At 50.4% G+C, this 21,319-nt stretch overlaps 1 protein-coding gene across 2 annotated transcripts in view; it reads left to right on the forward strand.

Annotated features, from left to right (window-relative positions):
• The window catches only part of PARN (poly(A)-specific ribonuclease), a 637,089-nt gene that overhangs the window by 554,319 nt on the left and 61,451 nt on the right, over positions 1 to 21,319 (forward strand). For both annotated transcript variants that reach the window (XM_078663093.1, XM_078663092.1), the window contains exon 22: positions 5,337 to 5,526. In XM_078663093.1, the coding sequence (XP_078519219.1) occupies positions 5,337 to 5,526 (190 nt within the window). The remainder of the gene's footprint in view (positions 1 to 5,336; positions 5,527 to 21,319) is intronic.

The following is a 21,319-nucleotide window of genomic DNA, read 5'->3' on the forward strand; positions in this document are numbered from 1 at the left end:
TGCGTTTTCAAATTTTACATGTCCTGGTAGTGAAAAACTCCCAAATTCGTTTTTCACTATTGTGAGGCCTGCCTCTCCTGTAGGATAAGATTGGGTTGCTGTATCACATTTTAATGAGTGAAAACGTTTGATTGAGAACAGGTAGAAATCTCATGTTTGATCTCAAATGAATTGTAATGTAAAATACTCTAATGGTAAAGTCTAATTTTAACCCACAATTCTGAAAATGCCTCTTTGAAAGTTGGCCTTTTTGTGGTCTAACCATTTGAAGCCTGTCATGGGGCACTTGACTGTGAATAGTTGGCCTTTGTGTATTCCTCCCAGACAGTGAGAAAAAAGGGGAATAGGTGTTAGAAGGATGGATCATCCTGCCACAATGGGTGGGGTGGATCTGTTCCCTATCCCTCTTACATTTCAAAGGGCTGCCTCAAGCACACTCCGAAAGGAACTTGACACCAGGCTATTATCACCCTATAGCCTGGGCAGGGGAACGAAGGACACTTCCAGAAACAGATGTGGTGGTAGTCTAGAAGGTTCTCCCACTTAAAAGGATTAACCCAGGTATACATGTTGACCTCCTTTCCACTCTCCAGTTCACTCCTGGGACTACAGAAGACCCATGGAAGGACTTCCTTGTACATTAGACATCTGTTAGGCTGCAACATGGGTGTATCGACACACGTGCTCAAAGCACTACTGCCTTGACAGTCAGGGTGGTGGAGAGGCCACTGTGCCTAGTCTGTCCTGCAGGACTTCCATGTTTGAGTCCACTCCCAAGACCCTCCACCATTGGGAAGCACTGCTGTGGTACCTATTCTAGAAATGAGGAACCTGCGATTATAAATATCCATTAAAAACCAAGTTACTTCCCTTCAGTAATGCTCTTTCCAGTTGACACTCTAACTTCAGATTCCTCACTGTTCTGTGGAGAACACTTAACACCTCAAAATCCCAAGTTCGAGATCAGCACATTCTCTTGGACTATTTGTTATACTCGGTGTCACAGGGCTCAGAATTAAAAAGTTTATTAAACTGACTTCAGCGCCAGGGGTGGCGCTTATATGTGGCTTCTCTGTGTCACTTACCGGCTGCTTTGCCTTTTAAATCGACAAATAAATGAGGAATGTTGCCCTCAAAAATAGTGGGGCCAGGGAAATGACCTCTTTCCTTGCCCCCTACTCCCACTTACTTATGGGCTAGTTACACACGTTATGCATATTTAAAAATATGCTGGGTCGAAATAGTACAACCCCTTAAAGTTCTAAACCTAGCGATGCTGAAGAGTTTTGTTATTTTTTCAGTCATAAGTGTGGTAGATTAACAGAAATGAAATGAAATGAAAAATTGCACTTATATAGCGCGTAACTACCCGGAGGCCTCGCAACGCTTTAGACTGAAATTTTTGTGGCGGGCACCGGGTAGATCAACACGTTTTTGCGTACAAGTGCGTTTTTAAAACCTTTCTGAAGGACATGCGATTATTGTTCTCTTGCAAGGCGAGGGGGAGGGAATTCCAAATTTTGGCCGCGGCATGAGAGAAGGAGCGGCCGCCCCAGCGGGCCTTGTTAATTTTAGTTGTGGTTACGAGCTGAAGAGAGCTAGAGCGCAAGGCTCTAGACGGTGCGTAAGGCGTAACCACAGGGTGAAGAATTGCCGGGCCAGTGCGATGGAATGATTTGTGCACAATGCACATGGCCTTGAACTGTACTCTGGCCGTCACTGGAAGCCAGTGAAGCTCTTTCAGAGCTTTCTTAGCTGACTGCCAGCGGGGGATGTTATACAATAGCCAAGCAGCACAGTTTTGTGTAACTTGAAGCCTGTGGATAACTGCTACCGGGGCTCCTATATAAAGAGCGGTCCCATAGTCCAGGCGAGAGAGAATCAGGGCCTGGACGATGACTCTCCTGGCCTGGAATGGGAGCAGAGGGAGCACCTTACGGAGCATTTTCATCAGCCAATGCACGTGGAGGCAGTTTTAATAGCTTGGGCTGAGAAATCAAGCGCCTTGTCTAACCAAATTCCCAAGCTCTTGATCTGAGATTTGGGAGGGGGGGGGAGGCCGAGACATGTGGGCCAGATGGATGCTAGGGCAGATGGAGAAGGATTGCCCAACAGCATAATATCGGTTTTCTCCCCGTTGAGCTTAAGACAGGAAGATTGCATCCATCTGGCGACCGCCTCTAGGCAGGGACCTAAGGTGGAAGACGACCCCTCAGAGTGGTCAAGAGAGACTACCAGTTGGGTGTCGTCTGCGTAGGTAACAATACGCACACCAAAGGGATGGACTATCCTTTCTAGAGGTTCCATGTAGGCATTAAAAAGGGTGGGGCTCAGGGAGGAGCCCTGAGGGACCCCACAACTAAGTGGATGCTTAGGGGAAACTGTCTCGCCCTCAAACACCTGGAAGAATCTATCATCCAGGAAGGAGGTAAGCCATTCCAGGGCCGCACCCGACACGCCCAAGCCACTCAGACGTTGTAATAATATGGCATGGTTGACCGTGTCGAATGCGGTGCTGAGATCAAGTAGTATGATGGCGGCCTTTCCTCCCTGGTCCAGCACGGCTCTGGCCTCTTCAGTCACCGCCAAAAGAGCAGTTTCAGTTCCGTGCTGGGGACGGAACCCTGTCTGAGAGGCACGAAGCAGAGTGTTGGCTTCTAGATAGTCCACTAAGATGTTATTGATGTGCCTCTCAAGCAGTTTACTCATCCAAGGAAGTAAGGAGATAGGGCAATAGTTGGCCAAGTTGTTCTGGTCCAGTGTAGGCTTTTTCAGTAAAGCTCTAACCATTGCACACTTCCAAGGGGGAGGAACGGTCTGGAGGTGATGGAAGCATTAAGGACATCCAGAATGACCGGACGGAGGATGTTCATGACCTTAATAAGAGTCTGGGGGGGTGCTTGATCGTTAGGGGATCCCGAGGTGATCTTAGGGATCAACCTATCTAATGTAGAGAGGTCGAGGAGTGGAAATTTGTTAAGAAGACCAGGATGGTTGGCAACAGTAGGGGAGATGGGTTCTGTAACATTGCTACCGATGGTAAATAAAGAGTAAATGGCCTGAATTTTCTGAGAAAAGAAAGTGGCCAGATCGTTACAGCGGGTCTGTGCACCGTCTGGTGATGGACGCTCGGAGGAGGGAGAAATTTAAGACTTTGCTATTTTAAAAATTTCCTTAGGGGCATCAGCGGCCAAATTAATTTTTGACTCGTAGAAATGAGATTGTGTAATTTTGATTTCATTTTTATAGAGCTTTATGGCAGCTCTGTATTCAGCCTTCCTCTGTTGTGAGCGGTTCTGGCTCGAAGCTCTCTCCAATTTGCGGCAGGTTAGCTTCATAGTTCTAAGATCAGGTGTATACCATGGAGCGACTTTGGATCTTATTATTGATTTCAAGGTAATCATAGGGAGGACTTGGTCAAGAGTACCACAGATCCAATTATCAAAATTAGTCGTGGCGGTGTTGGGATTGGTGGACCTCTGGGGTAGGTGTTTAGTGAGGGCCCTTTCCCAATCAGGGAGCGAAAGTGAGGACCATTTCCTTCCTTTATGTTTATTGAGTTTGTGCGAGGTGGGGAGGGGACTTATGGACCAAGAGAAAGGTATTAAAAGATGGTCAGTCCAAGGTAGTGAAATAGGGGTCTCAACCTTTAAGTTATCTAGATTACTATAGATGTGGTCCAAAAGGTGTCCCTTGTTGTGTGTTGCAAGGAAGCCCTTTTGGCGTAAATCAATGGCCTGAAGATTAGATCGGAGGTTGTTAGCTGGTGCGTCACAAGGGTCGTCCAGATGTATATTAAAATCACCCAGCAAAGTAAAATTTGCCGAGGTAAGTAAGACATTGGCGACAATATCTGTTATGTTAGAGACAAAGTTGCTAAGGGCACCAGGAGGTCGATAGGCTAACATGCCAGAAAAGGTGGTGGTAGGAGAAAATTCTAAAATAAAATATAGGATCTCACACCCTGGTATAGTGGAAGAGGTGATGCGGCATTTATACGTGTCTCTATAAACAATAGCCAGACCACCACCTCTACCTAACTGACGATCTAATCGTTTGAGAGTATAGCCCTGGGGAATCGCCCACACAGTAGTCGGATCACTTTCTAACTGAAGCCAGGTCTCTGTCAAGAAGAGAACCTCCGGATTAAGCTCTTCTATCAACATAGAAAGTTCAGTATGGTGTTTAGATAGGGAACTACAATTAAGGAGAAACATTCTCCATTTGTGTGAGGATTGGGGGTTTTCGGTATAAACGGGAGATGTGCTCCAGGCACATGATTTACAGTAGGACCTTGTGTTAGTAGGGAGAATCGAGTGGAGGCACAGAGGGTTGGTAAGGGGACATAATGTGCGAAGACCAAAGGAACTGTAAGTAAGGCAATTTCCTGCCATGATGTCCAAACTAACCTATAGCTGAAAGCTGGAAGCGTCTGGACGCGGACTGGCGCAGACTGGCTTCTCTTTGGCGCCTCTTAGGCGCGTCAATGGCGCTCCCGCTGCGCGAGGAGACAGGGTATTTATAGATTGGGAGGTGAGGGAAGACTAGAACGTCACCCTCTGAAGATGGCCGCCTGCCAAGGGACAAGCAGGAAGTGAGAGCGCTATTCCTCCCTCCACTCAATCAGCATAGATTAGCTGCGGTGGACCGGGGAGTCAGCGCTATAACTGGCAAGGTACCAAACAATTTTCAATACACACTTTTACAATTTTAAAAACGAAGCAGGTTTAAAAAGTATCCTTGCAACAGGAGTCGATACACACCCAAGCGCTACCGTGCTATTAATCAATCTGCACGAGCGCGAGTGTCCAGAGCCCTAAATAGTCAGGGAGGGAGGGAAGACTAGAACGTCACCCTCTGAAGATGGCCGCCCGCCAAGGGACAAGCAGGAAGTGAGAGCGCTATTCCTCCCTCCACTCAATCAGCATAGATTAGCTGCGGTGGACCGGGGAGTCAGCGTTATAACTGGCAAGGTACCAAACAATTTTCAATACACACTTTTACAATTTTAAAAACTAAGCAGGTTTAAAAAGTATCCTTGCAACAGGAGTCGATACACACCCAAGCGCTACCGTGCTATTAATCAATCAGAAGGCTTGTGTATTCCGTTAACAGCTAATTCTACAACCAAACTCTTTAACTTTCATACTTTATTAGAATTTCTCCTTTTTCATGTTATTCCTTAGAGCAGTTTGTTTAAATCTTTTCCACTTCTTCATACTGAGTTTGAGGATATCATCTCGTCTTTGTTTTAGGCTACTCTTATATCCACTTCTAAGTATTTGGCATGGTGATTCTTGCTTAAGATTATAAAAATGGTTATTTTTTCCTGGTAGCTGTGAACACGAGCCAGTATGCTGAAAGTTATCGAATCCAGACATATGCCGATTATGTGGTAAAGAAACAAGAGGAAGCAAAAGCTAAGAGAAAATGGAGTGAAGACAGCTGGAAAGAGATGGAAAGGAAAAGGCTAAAAAGCCAACATGCAACATACGTTCCCCAGAGTCAAAATTTCTACGGGAACAGGTGAGTTTTACGTTTTGGATAGTGCTTTGTCATAAGTGCAAAAAATTAAAAACAAAATGTTTGCCATTGTTATACTTAATATGTAAACTAACCTAAAACCCGAAATGCACCTCTTTTGGGATGGTGATGTAGAGGGTACCCATTGTTAGAGAAATTTGCTGAATGTTCTGTTATATTTTGTCTCTGTTGAGTTTTCAACTTGTGAATAACCAGCTACTGGTGAATATTAACATTACTTCTACAGTGGTTGCTTAAGTTTTTTGTCTCTGCATTGCACATGCATGATTAGCACACCCCTTCCCTTCATGTATGGACCCCTCGCTAGCTCCCTTTTTCCATCGACCAGTGTGGATCAGAACTGCTTCCCCTTTGCTCGGGTAATTCTTAATTCTGTAGTTTGCCCCTGACGCCCTTTAAAATTGATTGTTGAGAATTTTTGGATGATTTCCGTCTATCTTCTTCCTTCAGCTTCAGTAGGTCATGCTTCAGAACTCTGGCTTTAAACCATATCTGTCATTTCACAGGCTGTAAGCTGCAACTGTCCCACATAAACCTTGAGTCTCTTGCATGGGGACAATCATTATGTGCATATCTGTGCTCCCTATGGTAATTTAGGTGCAAGGGCTCCGTAGAACCTCAACTGGCTTGTGTGCAGATGAAGTACCAATCTCAAAGGATGCTTTTTATTTCATCATTAGGAAGATGAGTTTGTATTAAAGTTCAAGGCCTTGGCAATGGGCCCGGTACTTTGTACCGTTTTTGCCGGCTACATGCAGCCCTCCACTGCTATCCCCCTCATGGAGAGTACCCTCACTGCACCTAATCAGGTAGTGCAAGTTAACATGGGAACATGAAAATACCTTGATGCAAGACAATATTTCCCCGGGCAGCAGACAAACCCTTATCTTTTGAAACTTCCTATTCCTTTGAGTCTAGCCCGTTTGCTCTGCTGTACACTGAGCTCCAGGGCCGCTGTTTTACTGTAGAAGTAACCCAGACTGTGTGAAAGATCGTGCGAGGCTTTCCCTCTGGGAGTAGAACATTTACCCAAGTCTCAGTTCACTAGGGTGAGTCTCTCTACCTCTATCTTCGAGTCATTTCTTTGGTGGTTCCAACCTACCTAGGTTACTCCCCTCTACTCCCCTCTATTCTAGAGGAATATTTATGATCAAAATAAAAAATGGAGGGTGTGACTCAGTGCTTGGATGGTCCTGAATTGCTGTCTCTACACATTGTTCGGCTTGAACATATGGGTTCTAAGTAGTACATCAGGACTGAGGTACAAGGAGACATTGCAGAGGTTCTTCAATTGGGCGTTTGATAATCTCAGTATCACCACATCACAGGATTCATTTTTTATCTGATAGTTTTAGCTGCAGATTCCTTACTTTAGAATATTTCCCAGGCATCAGACTGGATCCAGAAAATCTTGAGCAGTACCTCTGCACGTGGGTAGGTGGCGTTGATCGGCTCTGTGTCGGAGGCATCCATGCGGGAAGTGACGTGTGCAGTGCCTATATAGGCACCACCTCAGTGCGCTGACATCCGTTTTCTTTCCTCCATCAGCGCAGATCCGGAGAGCGGTATCTCAGTTCATTTTTGGACTATTTGGTTTTTACCTTTTATCAAAATTCATTTGAGCTCAGCTTCCAGTGTGCTGTTAGGGTGCTTCCTAAAACAAAAACTTGTGGTGTTTAAACCCTATGGATCTTGGCACAGGCAATGTCTGTGACAGGTCCCCACTTGGTTTGCCTTTGGTGCCTGTAGCTGGGCCATGCCTCCAAGCCTGCCCTAATAGCCGAGACATGAAAAAGTTCAGAGCGCTCATTGAAGCTCCTGGCCCCCAGATGACTAGGTCCCTGTTGCTAGGAAGGTTTCAAGAAGTCGAAGCGCTCTTTGACTTCATAGTGCCGGTCCAAGTCTTTGAACAAGGCATGGGAATGACAATCTAGGCCCCACTCCCTTGCGTCAGCTGCAGACCCTGTTTATGGATCTGCTGCGCTCCGCACCTCCAAGAACTTCTGTGAGTGCCCCCCCCCAAACAAATCCCCACGCCCCCAGCAGGTGAAAGAATTTTATGAGGCCATGAGCCTCATATTTGGGCAGGCAAACCCCTCTACACCTCTGTAACCTGATTCCAGTGGGCTGTTCACCCTCTGCTCTAGTTGGGCCCTTTGGATCTGTTCCTGTATCCAGAATCTCTCCAGTTGTGTAGCTGCAACCTTCCCTGGAACACATTCTAGTGACAGTGTTCCCTGCGTCACTGATGTCGTTATACCCAACTCCGATACGGAGCCAGACTGGCGTCGCCTGACAACCGCCGACTGGAACATGACCCTCAGTTGGGGACAGTGCCTCCCTTTACTGATGGGCACGGTGAGGAATACAATTGGGTCAGATCTGAGTATGCTTCTGGTTAATCCGACCCCCTGGAAGAGCTTGAGGATTACTGGTATGAGGAACCAGACACTGGCCTAGTCTCTCCTCCTAGGGTGGTTAGGGAGGAAGAGGCTTTGTTTGCCACAGTCGTGAGTAGGGCGGCCTAGGTCCTGGACCTTACACTGCCCTCAGTGGTGGTCCGGACAAACGTCTTGAGAGAGGTGCCTCATCCAGGAGTAAACTCCACAGAACCTCTTCATTTTAATGAAGACCTCACTGAAGTCCTGCTGGGGGCATGTGCCAAGCCCTGCACATGGTTTCCTGTGCACAGGACGATTGCTTCAACTAATGCCCTGCTCCTGGGGACCAAGCTTTTCTTACCCTTTGTAGGAAAGTAGGATCTGCTTTTATGGTTACCCCCACTTCTTGCCTGGCGCTATGCTGTTTCTGACTAGCCTGACTGGGATCCTGATAATCAGGACCCCAGTCTCTGTGCTTTCTCCCCTAAATTGGTATGGTAAGTACTTGGGTACATCCCAGATTGGACACTAGTTTACCCTTATCAGTCCCTAGTATGTTACTGAGGTACACAGGGCATAGGTACACCAGGGGTCCCTCATGGGCTGAAGCATGCATTATGCCACCCATGAGGGACCACTCAAACTTTAACTGCAGGCCTGCCATTGCAGCCTGTGTAAGCTGGTGCTAGCACCACTTGTGAAAGCTATAGGATTCCATGTATCTAAGGTCACTGCACTTAAAACATATAAGTCACCCCTAAACCAGGCCTTTCAATCTTGAAGGCAGGGGTCTGTGTGTTATAAGTGTGAGGGTGCCCCTGCATGAGCAGGACACCCCTGCAACCTTCGGAGTCCGTTCTCCCGGGTAAGTGCATCAGCCATTACGATACTTAGTGGCCATGCGTCATTACGCGATCATTAAACTGGCTGTGACAAACCCTGTCATGTTTGTTATCAAACATAGCTGAAAGAGACGATTTGTTATAGATTCCTTACCTTAGAATGACCCCAAGGCGTCAGACTGGAGCCAGAGATTTTTTCTTCAGCAGTACCCCTGAGTGTCGGTAGGTGGCGTCAGTCGACTCCGCGTCGGTCGTTTGCGTCGTGTTCGCCAGAATGAGACACCTCCCCTGCGCGCTGTCAGTTCTTTCTTTTTCCACGCCAGCCAGCGCTGTACCGGCGAGGGCGGTACCCATAGTCATTTTGTGACTAGAGTTTTTCCGACTTTTGTTGACTTATTTTTTTGAGTCATTCGACTTGTGGTGCACGGAGGTATGTCACATCCACAGACCGGCTTCAAGCCTTGTGACTCCTGTCACAAGCGGATATCGGTCACTTACCCACACCTCATGTGTCTTTGGTACCTGCAGCGCGACCACGACCCGAAGTCGTGCTCCAACTGTTGGGTCATGAAGTCTTTGGCGGAGTGATGCCTAAAGCTTCTTGAGGCCTGGCTCCCCGCCGCATGAGGTCCCAGTCAAGAGGGAGGTCGCAGGACCGGTCGCGGAGTCACCACCATCACTGTTCCTCGAAGTTATCACCATCACTCTTCATTGAAGTCTTCGGGTAAGTCTAAGCACAAAAAGAAGGCGAAGAAGCACAGTTGCTCTTTGCGTTCTCCCCGTCCGTCGGCCAACACGAAGCGGGATGCGGAAGGCCACCGTCCTTCGGCTCCACCTGCGGAGCCTACTGGAACGGCTCCGAGCTTCCTTCCCTTACCTAGAGCGTCCCCTGCCCAGCTTCGTCAGTTTTTTACGAAGCTCTCCACTCTATCTTTATACAGTCCGACTCCGTCTGTACCCCTCCGGGCCCCGTGGACTCGGTTGGGGGCTCTAGACCTTTGATGCCAGCGGCTTCGGTGCTTCAGGGCACCTAGGGATCCAGGACTGGATCCATTTCGGTCCCGGTCGACCTCCTCCGGCACCGATACCTCTGACGACGCCTCTGCCGCTTTTGACGCTGGTGTGTCCCTGACCGGCGGTGACCCTGGCCTCCCCCTTGCTTTGGACACCGAGCCGGTACCGGGACCGAGCGACTCTGGTACCGGCGGCGAGCGACTCTGGTACCGGCGGCGAGCGACTCTGGTACCGGCGGCGAGCGACTCTGGTACCGGCGGCGAGCGACTCTGGTACCGGCGGCTAGCGACTCTGGTACCGGCGGCGAGCGACTCTGGTACCGGCGGCGAGCGACTCTGGTACCGGCGGCGAGCGACTCTGGTACCGGCGGCGAGCGACTCTGGTACCGGCGGCGAGCGACTCTGGTACCGGCGGCGAGCGACTCTGGTACCGGCGGCGAGCGACTCTGGTACCGGCGGCGAGCGACTCTGGTACCGGCGGCGAGCGACTCTGGTACCGGCGGCGAGCGACTCTGGTACCGGCGGCGAGCGACTCTGGTACCGGCGGCGAGCGACTCTGGTACCGGCGGCGAGCGACTCTGGTGGTGGCGGCGAGCGACTCGGTTACTGGTGCTGAGCGAGTTCGGTGTCAGCACCGACGGGTACCAGCCCCGACGGACGCAGGTACCGGCACCGACGGACGCCAGTACCGGCGCCGTTGGATGGCGGTACCGGCGCCGACGGACGGCGGTACTGGCGTCGACCGGTACTTTTGTACCACTGTTCTCCCCTGGTTTCCCTCATCTCCCTGAGTGCCAGCCAGAGGAAGGTGAGGAGGACTGGGAGGGTTCTGTTGATCCTTAGGCAGATCAGCTCGTGGAGCCAGACGGGAGTGAGGAGTTGGGGGAAGCCAGTGGTCTGGTTACATCCCCAGACCTTGGCATGCTTTCTCCCCCTACCGTGGCCATGGAGGAGGGAGCCTCTTAAGCTGTGGTGTTGCATAGGGTGGCTGAGGCATTGGGTCTTGAGCTTCCTATGTGGCAATCTGAAAGAAGCAACATTTTCCTTACCTTAGAATTACCCCTAGGCGTCAGAAGGGATCCGGAAAGTTTTCGTTAGCAGTACCCCTGTGTGTCGGAAGGTGGTGTCATGCGACTCCGTGTCTGTCGTTGGTGACATCGCAGCAGCTACTTAGATGCGCCCTCGCGCGCTTACGTCAGTTCTTTCATTTTCCGTGTCAGCAAGCGCAGATCAAGAGATAGCAGTACCCTCAGTCACTTTTTGACTGTGTTTTTCGAGTCTATCGACTCCTGGCGCAGTAGGAATGCCCGGCTTCAAGTCTTGCGTGGACTGTCAACGCATGATATCGGTGACAGACCCTCACTGTGTGTCTTTACTGCCTGGGGCACGACCACGACCCCAAGTCGTACCCTTACTGCCGGGCCATGGCGCAGAAGCTTTTATGGGAGCGCTCCCGAAAGTTGCTTGAAGCCCGACATTTGACTCCGTGCCGTTCTAGGTCCCAGTCCCATGGGCGGTCGAGCCACCACCATCGTTCGTCGGGATCGAAGTCTTCGCACTCTGCGCCAGGTAAGATGAAGCACCACAAGAAGTCGAAGTGACATCGCTCTCAGACTTCCCCTCGCCAGTCATGTGACGCGGCTGAGGGTGGTGACTCCCCTGTGGCTCCAGCTGAGCCTTCGCAGTCCCCGTCGGCCTACCTGCCCTTCTTGGGTCCGTCTGCGACTCCGGCCCAGCTGCAGGTATTAGTCAGCCATGGCTCGCCTCTTTGGGCCGTCGGGCACCGTGGGCCCGATAGGGGGACCTCGCCCATTACTGTCGGCGGATCTGGCTCCTGCCCGGCGCCGCAGGGCCCCCTTGGATTCTGGCATGGATTCCGGTCAACGCCGGTTGACCTTGTGACACCTCCAGCGACGTCGACCCCACCGGCACCACCTCCGACGTCGCCTGTGCTACTTCGTTGTCCCCGATTTCAGCCCCGATGTGGACACTGCGCCGGAACGGCATCGCTCTGCGCAGATTCAGACAACGATGGGACCTTACTATCCCTACGTCCAGTCTCTTTATTTTCCGCCTGTTCATCAGCCTTCGGAGGAAGGAGAGCACTTGGAGGGGTCTGAGGACCCTCTTGCAGCACAATGTGAGTTTGACCCAGACTGGACAGAGGAGCTGGGGGATGCCAGTGGTCTTGCTACCTCTCCTGACTTTGGCATGCTAACTTATCCTACCGTGGCTACGGAGGAGGGTGCAAGTTAAGCAGTGGTGTTGCGAAGAACAGCCAAGGGCCTCCACCTCAATCTCCCTAAAGTGGCCATCGGGACTAACCTCCTGACAGAAGTGCTTCAACCGGCGGCTACCTCTGCGGAGCCACTGCTGCCCTTTAATGATGCACTTTCGGACGTTCTTTTGGGCACCCATTCCAGGCCCAACACCGGGTCTCCTGTGGATAGGAACGTGGCCAGATGCCATCACCCGGCCCCAGGCGACCCCCTTCTACTTTCCCAACACCCCACCTCGGCATCCCAGAACAAATTCCCTTCCACACCACCGGACAGGGAATCAAAAACTGGAACAGTTCAGTAAGAAGATTTTTTCTTCTGCCAGTTCAGGACTGCGGGCTGTGAACACCGCTTGCCTCTTGGGCCGTTATTCCCACTCTGTGTGGGATATGGTGGCGCAAGTGCTGCCTCTGTGTCCGGAGGAGGCCCGGACAGTGCTCTCTCAAGCTATTGCTGAAGGGAGGGATGCAGCAAAGTTCACAATTCGATGTGGCCTTGACACTGCCGACTCGCTGGGCAGGGTGATGTCCATGACCGTGGCGCTCCGTCGCCACGCCAGGCTGAGGACTACTGGTTTCTCTGGGGATGTCCAGAACACTCTAATGGGCATGCCCTTTGATGGCATTTGCCTTTTCGGCAACAAAGGAGATAGTGCGTTGGAGTGCTTTAAGGGCACGCGGGTTACGGCCAAGTCCCTGGGCCTTACCGGCACGCGCTCTCCTCCGCCTTCTGCCACGGAAGGGGCACCCTGACATGTTCGCTTCAGAGCCACAGGCCTACGCAACAACAGTCTTCGCGCGAATGTGGGACCCACCGAGGTGGGTCGGGCCAGCGGGCGGGTCAGTCCACCTCCACCCTGGCCACCACTGCCTCCAAACCTTCCTAGTCCGGTTTTTCAGGCCCATCACATGCCAGTGGGCGGCAGGATTCGCCACACCTCCCCCCACTGGTGAGTTTTACAAATAATCAGAAGGGGTTACTCCTTCCCCTTCGAAACTACCCCTCCAGCCATGCCACCCCAGTACCACCGCATGTTGGGGATCACTTGGCACTTCTTCGACAGAAAGTCGCGGCCCTCTTGGCCAAGGGGGCCATAAATGCGTTCCTGCGCCAGAAGTAGGATGTGGTTATTATTCCCACTACTTTCTGGTGCCCAAGAAGTACAAGGGCCAGCATCCTATCTTGGACCTCAGGGATGACAATCGCTTCTCCGGGGTATGAGAAGTTCAAGATGTTAACTCTGGCTCTGGTCTTGTCTGCCCTTGACCCTGGAGACTGGATGGTAGCGTTGGATCTGTAGGACGCATATTTCTATATACCTGTCCTGCCGGCGGGCTCGCCCCGGACAGTCGTCTCCCACCTTTAGACTACGGCCGACCTCCTGCATTTGCTGGGGTTCTCCATCAATGTGCTGAAGTAGCACCTGATTCCCTCTCAGAAGCACCTCTTTATCATAGATGTTCTGCATACGATGCACTTTCTGGTCTATCCTCCTGAACCGCGAGTCCAAGATATTCAGGCTCTGATTCCGATCTTTCGGCCTCTATCCTGGGTTTTGGTCAGGATGACCCTGAGCCTGCTGGGCCTCATGGCCTCCTGCATCCTGCTGGTCGATCATGCCAGATGACATATGCGGGCTCTGTAGTGGGACCTGAAGTTTCAGTGGGCGCAGCATCAGGGGAACCTGTCCGATTAAGTCCAGATCTCGGAGGGCACTGCACAACAATTGCAGTGGTGGCTCACAAACCGCATTGGATCAACGGCAGAACCCGCTCCCTTCCCCAACCGGAACACACGGTGGTGACGGATGCGTCCCTCCTGGGATGGGGCAGCCACATTGGAGAGACTGTGATCAGCAGGCTCTGGTCTCCGGTGGAGTCCAGGCTCCATAGCAAACTTCTGGAGCTCCGAGTGATCCTACTTGCACTTAAGGCATTCCTTTCCTCTGTCAAGGGGAGAGTAGTGCAAGTGTTCAGACAATACCCCTGCCATGTGGTACTGCAACAAACAGGGCGGGGTGGGATCGTGGACCCCATGTCAGGAGGCCCTGCGCGACGTCTAATCCGTGACCACGATGCCAACGACTGACGTGGAGCCGCACGACTCCACCTTCTGACGTGCAGGGGTACTGCGGACTAAAACTTTCTGGATCCAGTCTGACGCCTGGGGTTAATTCTAAGGTAAAGAATCTATCACTAACTAATGTTTCTTACAGATATATCTTTACCGAAGGTAAGTAACTTGTGCGTCAAGACTAATCTCCTGACTGAGGTCCTTCAGCTGGCAGCGGCCTCTTCGGAGCCCCTGCTGCCATTCAATGAGACCCTCACGTACATCCTTCTAGGCCCCTGGTCCAGGTCTAGTACAGGGGCTCCTGTGGATAGGATGATTACCCGACTCGACCGCCCTGCTGACGAGATTTTCCTCTCCCATCACAATAACCCTGAGAGCTTGGTGGTCCAAGCCTCAACATCTAAAGTCACATTTCCTTCTGCTCCCTCAGATAGGGAATCCAAGAAGCTGGACCATCTTGGGAAGATGTTTTCTTCCGCCAGTTTTGTGTAGTTCCTATAGAACTTATATAGGATCTGTTCGTTTAGACAACATACACTGCAGGATTGGTGTCAGATTGATTCTAGACACCCCCACTGGGTATTTTGGCCTGTGTACCAGCTAGCTCAAAGTGCCACTGGAAACTCCTCTTACCAAGGAGAGAATAGTTCTTGGCAACTATCAAACATAACAACCCTGATCCCTCAGGACCGTGGAGACAGTGTACTACTTTTCGTTCAGTCACTCGTGCTCACTCAGCCTCAGAGAGTTACACAGAATAAACGGTTGGGAAGTTTTTTAATAAGTATTTATTTAAGTTATTATTCTAGTGTAAAATTGGTGCGCTGAAACAACCAATAGGGAGTAACAAATATAAGTGATTAAAAGCACTAAAAGTAAAAAGATGGTAGATCTCTACCATTTTGCTATAACCATCTATACAGGGAAGTATATAAAATACATGACAGATGCGTACTCCTACAATACTACCCTAACTAGATGTACCTAAGTGTACCTAGCATGTATGTAGGTGTTAAGCCAAGAATCCCTCTAGGATAAAGTCAACCCCATTACCTGAAGTGAGAGACTGTGGGACCCCATCTTGGTCTCGAGTTGGACACCCCGCAAGGGATGTTAGACCACTGCGAGCTGGAGTATCTGTAGGCAGGAACCTCAGCGTCTCTCCTAAGTCTGTGTCAGCAGGTAAATCCTGATCTCCTCTACTTGTCTCAGCAAGATGTGATGTTTTTATACCCAAAGGTCTCCCCGGGGGTTCTACCTTGCCGTGCCACTTGTCGGATTTTGGATGATGTTGGGAATGAACTTTATACATAGATATTATACAGGAGATGGTAGTCCTGCTGAGTTTCCAAGAATCCTCAAGCATAATGTATGAGGCCTGACCAGGGAAAATCCTGCGTTCTCTGCGCAGTGTCGTATCTCGGCAAAAGGTCAGTCCCTAGGAACCGTTATGTATGTAATGTAGGAAAGAATTTAGGTGAAGGGTTACGATGTTAGGTGAGCTTATATTGGGGTACCTATATGGAATGTAACACCAGTTTAGGACTGCAGTCTGTGAACACCGCTTGTCTTTTGGGCCTCTACACTCTGTGTGGGATACTGTTGCGCAGGTGCTGCCGCAGTGCCCGGAGAAGGCCCGGGTCACACACTCCCATGTGGTCGCAGAAGGGAGAGATGCGGCAAAGTTTGCCATACGCTGTGGGCTCGACACCGCTGACTTGCTGGGTAGAACGATTTCTATTTCAGGAGCTCTACGATGCTACGCCTGGCTGAGATCTACTGGCTTTTCTGAGGATGTCCAATCAACTCTTTTCGACATGCCCTTTGATGGCAATCGCCTGTTTGGCGACAAGGCAGACAACGCGCTTGAGCGGTTCAAGGACTCTAGAGCTATGGCCAGATCCTTGGGCTTCACTACCAACTCTTGTCCTGCGCAGTCTGCCTTTTGCCCTTTCGTGGTTACGAAAGGGGTGCCCGACCACGTTCCATTCAGGGCCACAGGCCGGTGCAAGCTGCGCGGCCAGGGACGTGGAACCCAACGCCATGGGTCTGGGGTCCAGCGGGTGGGCCAGGCCACCAGTGCCTCCTCGGCAGCAGCCTATAAGTCTTCCAGGGCTACCAGTTGCCAGTGGGCATCAGGACCCGCTATCGCCTCGCCCAATGGCACACCATCACGTTGGACAGGTGGGTTTTGCAGATAGTCCGAAGGGGCTACTCACTCCCCTTCTATACTACCCCTCCCTCCATGCCATCAACACTCCATTGCACACTTGGCCCTTCTCCGTCAGGAAGGTACGGCTCTCTTGGCCGGGGATCCATCGAGCAAGTCCCTATTACAGAGTAGGTCGTGGTTGCTATCTCCCACTACTTCCTGGTGCCCAAGAAGGACAATCTTGGATCTCAGGGACGTCAACCTCTTCCTCTAGAAGGGGAAGTTCAAAATGTTGACGTTAGCTCAGGTCCTGCCTGCCCTCAACCCTGGAGACTGGATGGTAGTGTTGGACTTGCAGGACGCCTATTTTCACATCCCCGTCATGCCTGCCCACCAGCGTTACCTACAGTTCACGTTAGCCCATGATAATTTTCAGTTTACCGTGCTCCCCTTTGTCCTTACCAGCGCCCTTCAAGTGTTCACGAAAGTGATGGCGGTGGCAGCAGCTAATCTGCGCAGATCAGGACTTCCAGTCTAACGCTATCTCGAAGACTGGTTGTTGAAGGTGGGCTAGCCGCAGGCTGTCGTCTCCCACCTCCAGACTATGGCGGACCTCATGCATTCGTTGGGGTTCACTATCAACATGCCGAAGTCACACCTGATTCCCTATCAAAAGTTCCTTTTCATCGGAGCAGTTCTGGATACAGCGCAGTTGCTGGCTTATCTTCCCAAGCAGCGAGTCCGGGATATTCAAGCTTTGATACCGATGTTTAAACCTCTAGCCTGGATTTCTGTGAGATTGACCTGGAGTCTGCTGGGCCTCATGGCCTTCTGCAATTGGACCATTCCAGGTGGCACATGCAGGCTCTGGTATTGTGATTGCGAAGGGTTTTTAGTCAGGGTAGAGAGAGCGCACTGCTAAATGTGGAAGCATATAGGTCTGGAAATCTTGAGTAGGAGTTTGGTGCAAAAAGGGTCAGCGGATAAGCCCTGTAACCCCCCAATTGTGTGTCAGCCTAGGCCGGCACACCAAAACTTTACAACGGGATACCCTTGCACACAACAAATATAAATAACACAATGTGTCTGTGTGGACACTTATCCATTTAAGAACAAAGCCTGTGGATAAACAAGAAAATCATAAAATTGTCTGTGAAAATTGCAGTGTTTTAATGTTCTTTAGAGCAATCGAGCCGACATGTGCTTTGCAATTGGGATTGTTATCCCGTGACTCCTCAGGGCTAGGATGCAAAGAAAAGTCTCTAGGGAAGTCGCTCTGCCAATGATGATTCCGACCTGGCAGGGCCCAGGACTCATAGGGCGATATGAACGTGCTGAGGAAGTGCGATCAGATCCACGGTGGATTTAAGAAGTTTCTCTGGGTCCTAGAAGACTGATGTGTATTTGTCAATGCGAATAAGTAGGTGAAACTGAGTTGTTCACCGTCAGACGTAATTCTATCTCTGTCCAATGTAATTTCAGGGGGTATGCCCAAACGTCGGTGAGGTTGGTATTTAACGAGAGTGGATAACACCTTATGTACGATGCACCGTTTTTTACAGGGATTGTGCCTGTTTCAACCTCAAACGTTCCGTGTTCCGGATGCGAACCAACATACGGAACACGGAACGTTTGAGGTTGAAACAGGCACACATTCCCTGTAAAAAACGTCGCATCGTACACTAGGTGTTATCCACTCCCATTAAATACCAACCTCACCGACGTTATGGCATACCCCCCTGAAATTACAGTGGACAGAGATAGAATTAAGTCTGACAGTGAACAACGCACATGCAGGCTCTGCAGTGGGACCTGAAGTTCCAATGGGCGCAGCATCAGGGGAATCTTTCCGATGTCGTCCAGATATCGGAGGGCACTGCACACCATTTGCAGTGGTCGCTAACAAATCAGGATTGGGTCAACAGCAGATCCCTCCCTTCCCCAACCAGACTTCACACTGGTGACAGATGAGTCTCTTCTGGGATGGGGCGGCCTCATGGGAGAGGCAGGGCTCCACATCAATCTTCTGGAGCTATTGGTGATTCGTCTTATATTGAAACCATTCCTTCCTTCTGTCAACGGAAGAGTAGTGCAGGTGTTCACGGACAAATTCACCGCCGTGTTGTACTGCAACAAAACAGGGTGCGGTCGTGGACCTTATGTCAGGAGGCTCTTCGCCTTCGGACATGGCTGGAACATCCCTAGTGGTTCAACATCCGGCAGACTCATTGAACGCCAGGGCAGACTAACTCAGCCGCCAGTGCATGATGGATCACGAATGGTGTCTTAATTTGGAGGTGGTACAAGGTCTCTTTCAGCAGTGGGGAGAGCCTTGGTTAGATCTGTTCGCCACCGAAGAGAATGTGCAATGTCAGCACTTCTGCGTGTTGGAATTTCTAAGGCCGCAGTTGCTCGGCGACGCTTTCCGTCGCGAGTTGAATTGCAGTCTTCTATTTCACTTCTGCTCAGAGTCCTGAACATCAAGTTCGACCGGGCCCAAGTCATTCTTGTGGCTCAGGATTGGGCACAAAGAGTCTGGTATCTCTAGCTATTACACATGGTCATCGATCCTCCGATCAGACTGCCTCTTCGGGAGGATCTTCTGTTGCCGCAGCAGGGGACAGTCGTCCACCAAACCTGTCCAGCCTCCACCTCCTTGTGTGGAGATTGAGCAGCGACAGTTAACAGCTTTTGACCTTCCTCGCGTAGTCTGTAATGTTATCTTGCCAGCCAGACGTCACTCCACCAAAAAGGTATACGCCTGTAGATGTAACAAGTTTGTGGCATGGTGCATAGCAAAGGCTGTGGATCCCCTTTCTGCCTCTTTTTCGGAGTTCCTTCTCTTCATTCTTTCTTTGGCCCAGCAGGCCTCTGCTCTGGGCACCCTTAAAGGCTATAATTCGAACATTCTTCGCCTTCCTGATTAGCCTTCTCTTTCAAGTCCCCTATTGTGAATAGATTTCCGAAAGGCATTACTCCTCTTTCCTCCTTATCCTTTTGTAATGGCCCAATGGGACTGGTATCTGGTATTAACTTACCTTATGTGTGCTCCTTTCGAGCCGCTACATAATTGTCCTCTAAGACTTGTAAGCTTAAAGACTGGTTTTCTGGTTGCCATCACCTCTGCTCGCAGGGTGCGTGAGCTTCAGGCTCTGTCTTCCAAACCTCCCTTTCTTGCTGTCCATCCGGACAAAGTGGTCCTTCGGACTAGGCCCTCTTTCCTGCTCAAAGTGTTTACCTCTTTACACAAAGGTCAGACCATCACATTGCCCACCTTCTTCCCACCTCCACACCCTTCCAAAGAGGAGGAGAGACTCCGCACTCTGGACCCAAAATGTTCACTGTCCTTTTACCTTGACCGCAGTAAAGACTTCCGGGTGGATGATCAACTCTTTGTGTGTTATGTGGGCGCCTAGAAATGTCAGACAGTGCATAAATGTATCATCTCTCGATGGGTTGTCCTATGCATCAGGATCTGCTATTCTTTGGCAAAAAAAGGAACCTCCAGAAGGACTGCGTGCCCACTCTCCCAGGGCGGCAGCCGCCACTACTACTTTGGGACGTGGAGTTCCCTTACTTGACATCTGCCAGCCGGCACATGGTCATCCTTGTACAAGTTTACAAAGCGTTACTGCTTGGACAGCCAAGTCAGAAGAGACTGCTTTTTCTGCCTTTCTGTTCTCCAGGACTACTGGATCCGGAGAATTTTTTTTCGTAGGAGTTACCCCTGTGTGTCGGTATATGGTGTAAGTCAACTCCGCGCCCGTCGTTGGGGTCGCCAGGAGGACGTTGGGTTGTCTACTTAAACACAGCCCCTGCTTGCGGACGTCCGTTCTGACCAGACTTTCCACGCCAGAAGTGCAGAGCCATGCAAGACACTGACCTCTGATGCACAAAACTAGGGCCCTGCAAGGGAGTCCCTATCTCTTGAAGTCAGTTCGCAGAACGGGAAGGATGGGTAAGGGCAGTAAGGAATCTATAACAAATGTATGTTTCTTACAGATACATAGTTACCGAAGGTAAGTAACTTGTTCACATGAAAGAGGCCATTAGTTATAGATTCCTTACCTTAGAATAGATACCCCAGCAATGCCAACCCGGGAGGTGGGTCAGCCTACTAAGTTCACACCAGGTAGTCCTGGAGAACAGAACGGACGAAAAAGCAGTCTCTTCGGACTTTTCTGTCCAAGCAGTAATGCTTTGTAAACTTGTGCAAGGATGACATGTGCCCGCCTGGCAGATGATCAGTAAGGGAACTCCACGTCCCAAAGCAGAAAGCTGCGCCCGCAATAAGAGTAAAAAACCGGAGGTCAGAAAGCAAAAACTCAGGGGAAACATGCCAAAAGATGGCAAGTCTAACACCCACCATCTGGCGGGATTTTTAAACGTTGCCTAGCAGTTTACAAGTGGTGCTTACACTTGGAAGTGGCACTGGCTATCTTTCACAAATGAGGAGAGCCCTGACTCGATCTGTTTGCCATCGCCAAGAACCCATAATGTCAAAACCATTGTGCATTGGCATTCCCAAGTCAGATTTCCCTTGGATACTGCATCTGCTGGCATAGGGATTGGGATTCCTGTACATGTGTCCTCCCTTCCCTCTCCTGTCCAGAGTGCTGAAAAAGTTTGAGAGACTGGGCCCAAATCATCTAGTGGCTCCAAACTGGCAGAGGAAAGTGATGGTACCTTGAACTTCTGCCCATCAGCACATTTCGTCTGATTTGCGGCCCCTTTGGGAGAGCCACCTGTCACTGCAGCAGTCTTGCACCTGAGCCTTCACAACCTGTACCCCTATGCGTGGAGATTGAGCCGCATCAGTTGATTTCTTTTCATCTCCTTCCAGAAGGGGATAATGTCATCATGGCCGCCAAGCTTCCAACCAAATCATTTTATTCAGGCCACTGTTTTGTTTGTTGTCTGCTGGTCATTCTGTGAAATTGCACCCCTGAATACAGTTATTGAATGTTCTTCTGTTTTGTCATTAGCCCTGCAAGGCCCTGCTGTGGCAAGTTATCTTTAGGCCCTTTCAGCCTTC

Source organism: Lissotriton helveticus, chromosome 10 (assembly GCF_964261635.1).
Source record: "Lissotriton helveticus chromosome 10, aLisHel1.1, whole genome shotgun sequence".
Taxonomy (NCBI): Eukaryota; Metazoa; Chordata; class Amphibia; order Caudata; family Salamandridae; genus Lissotriton; species Lissotriton helveticus.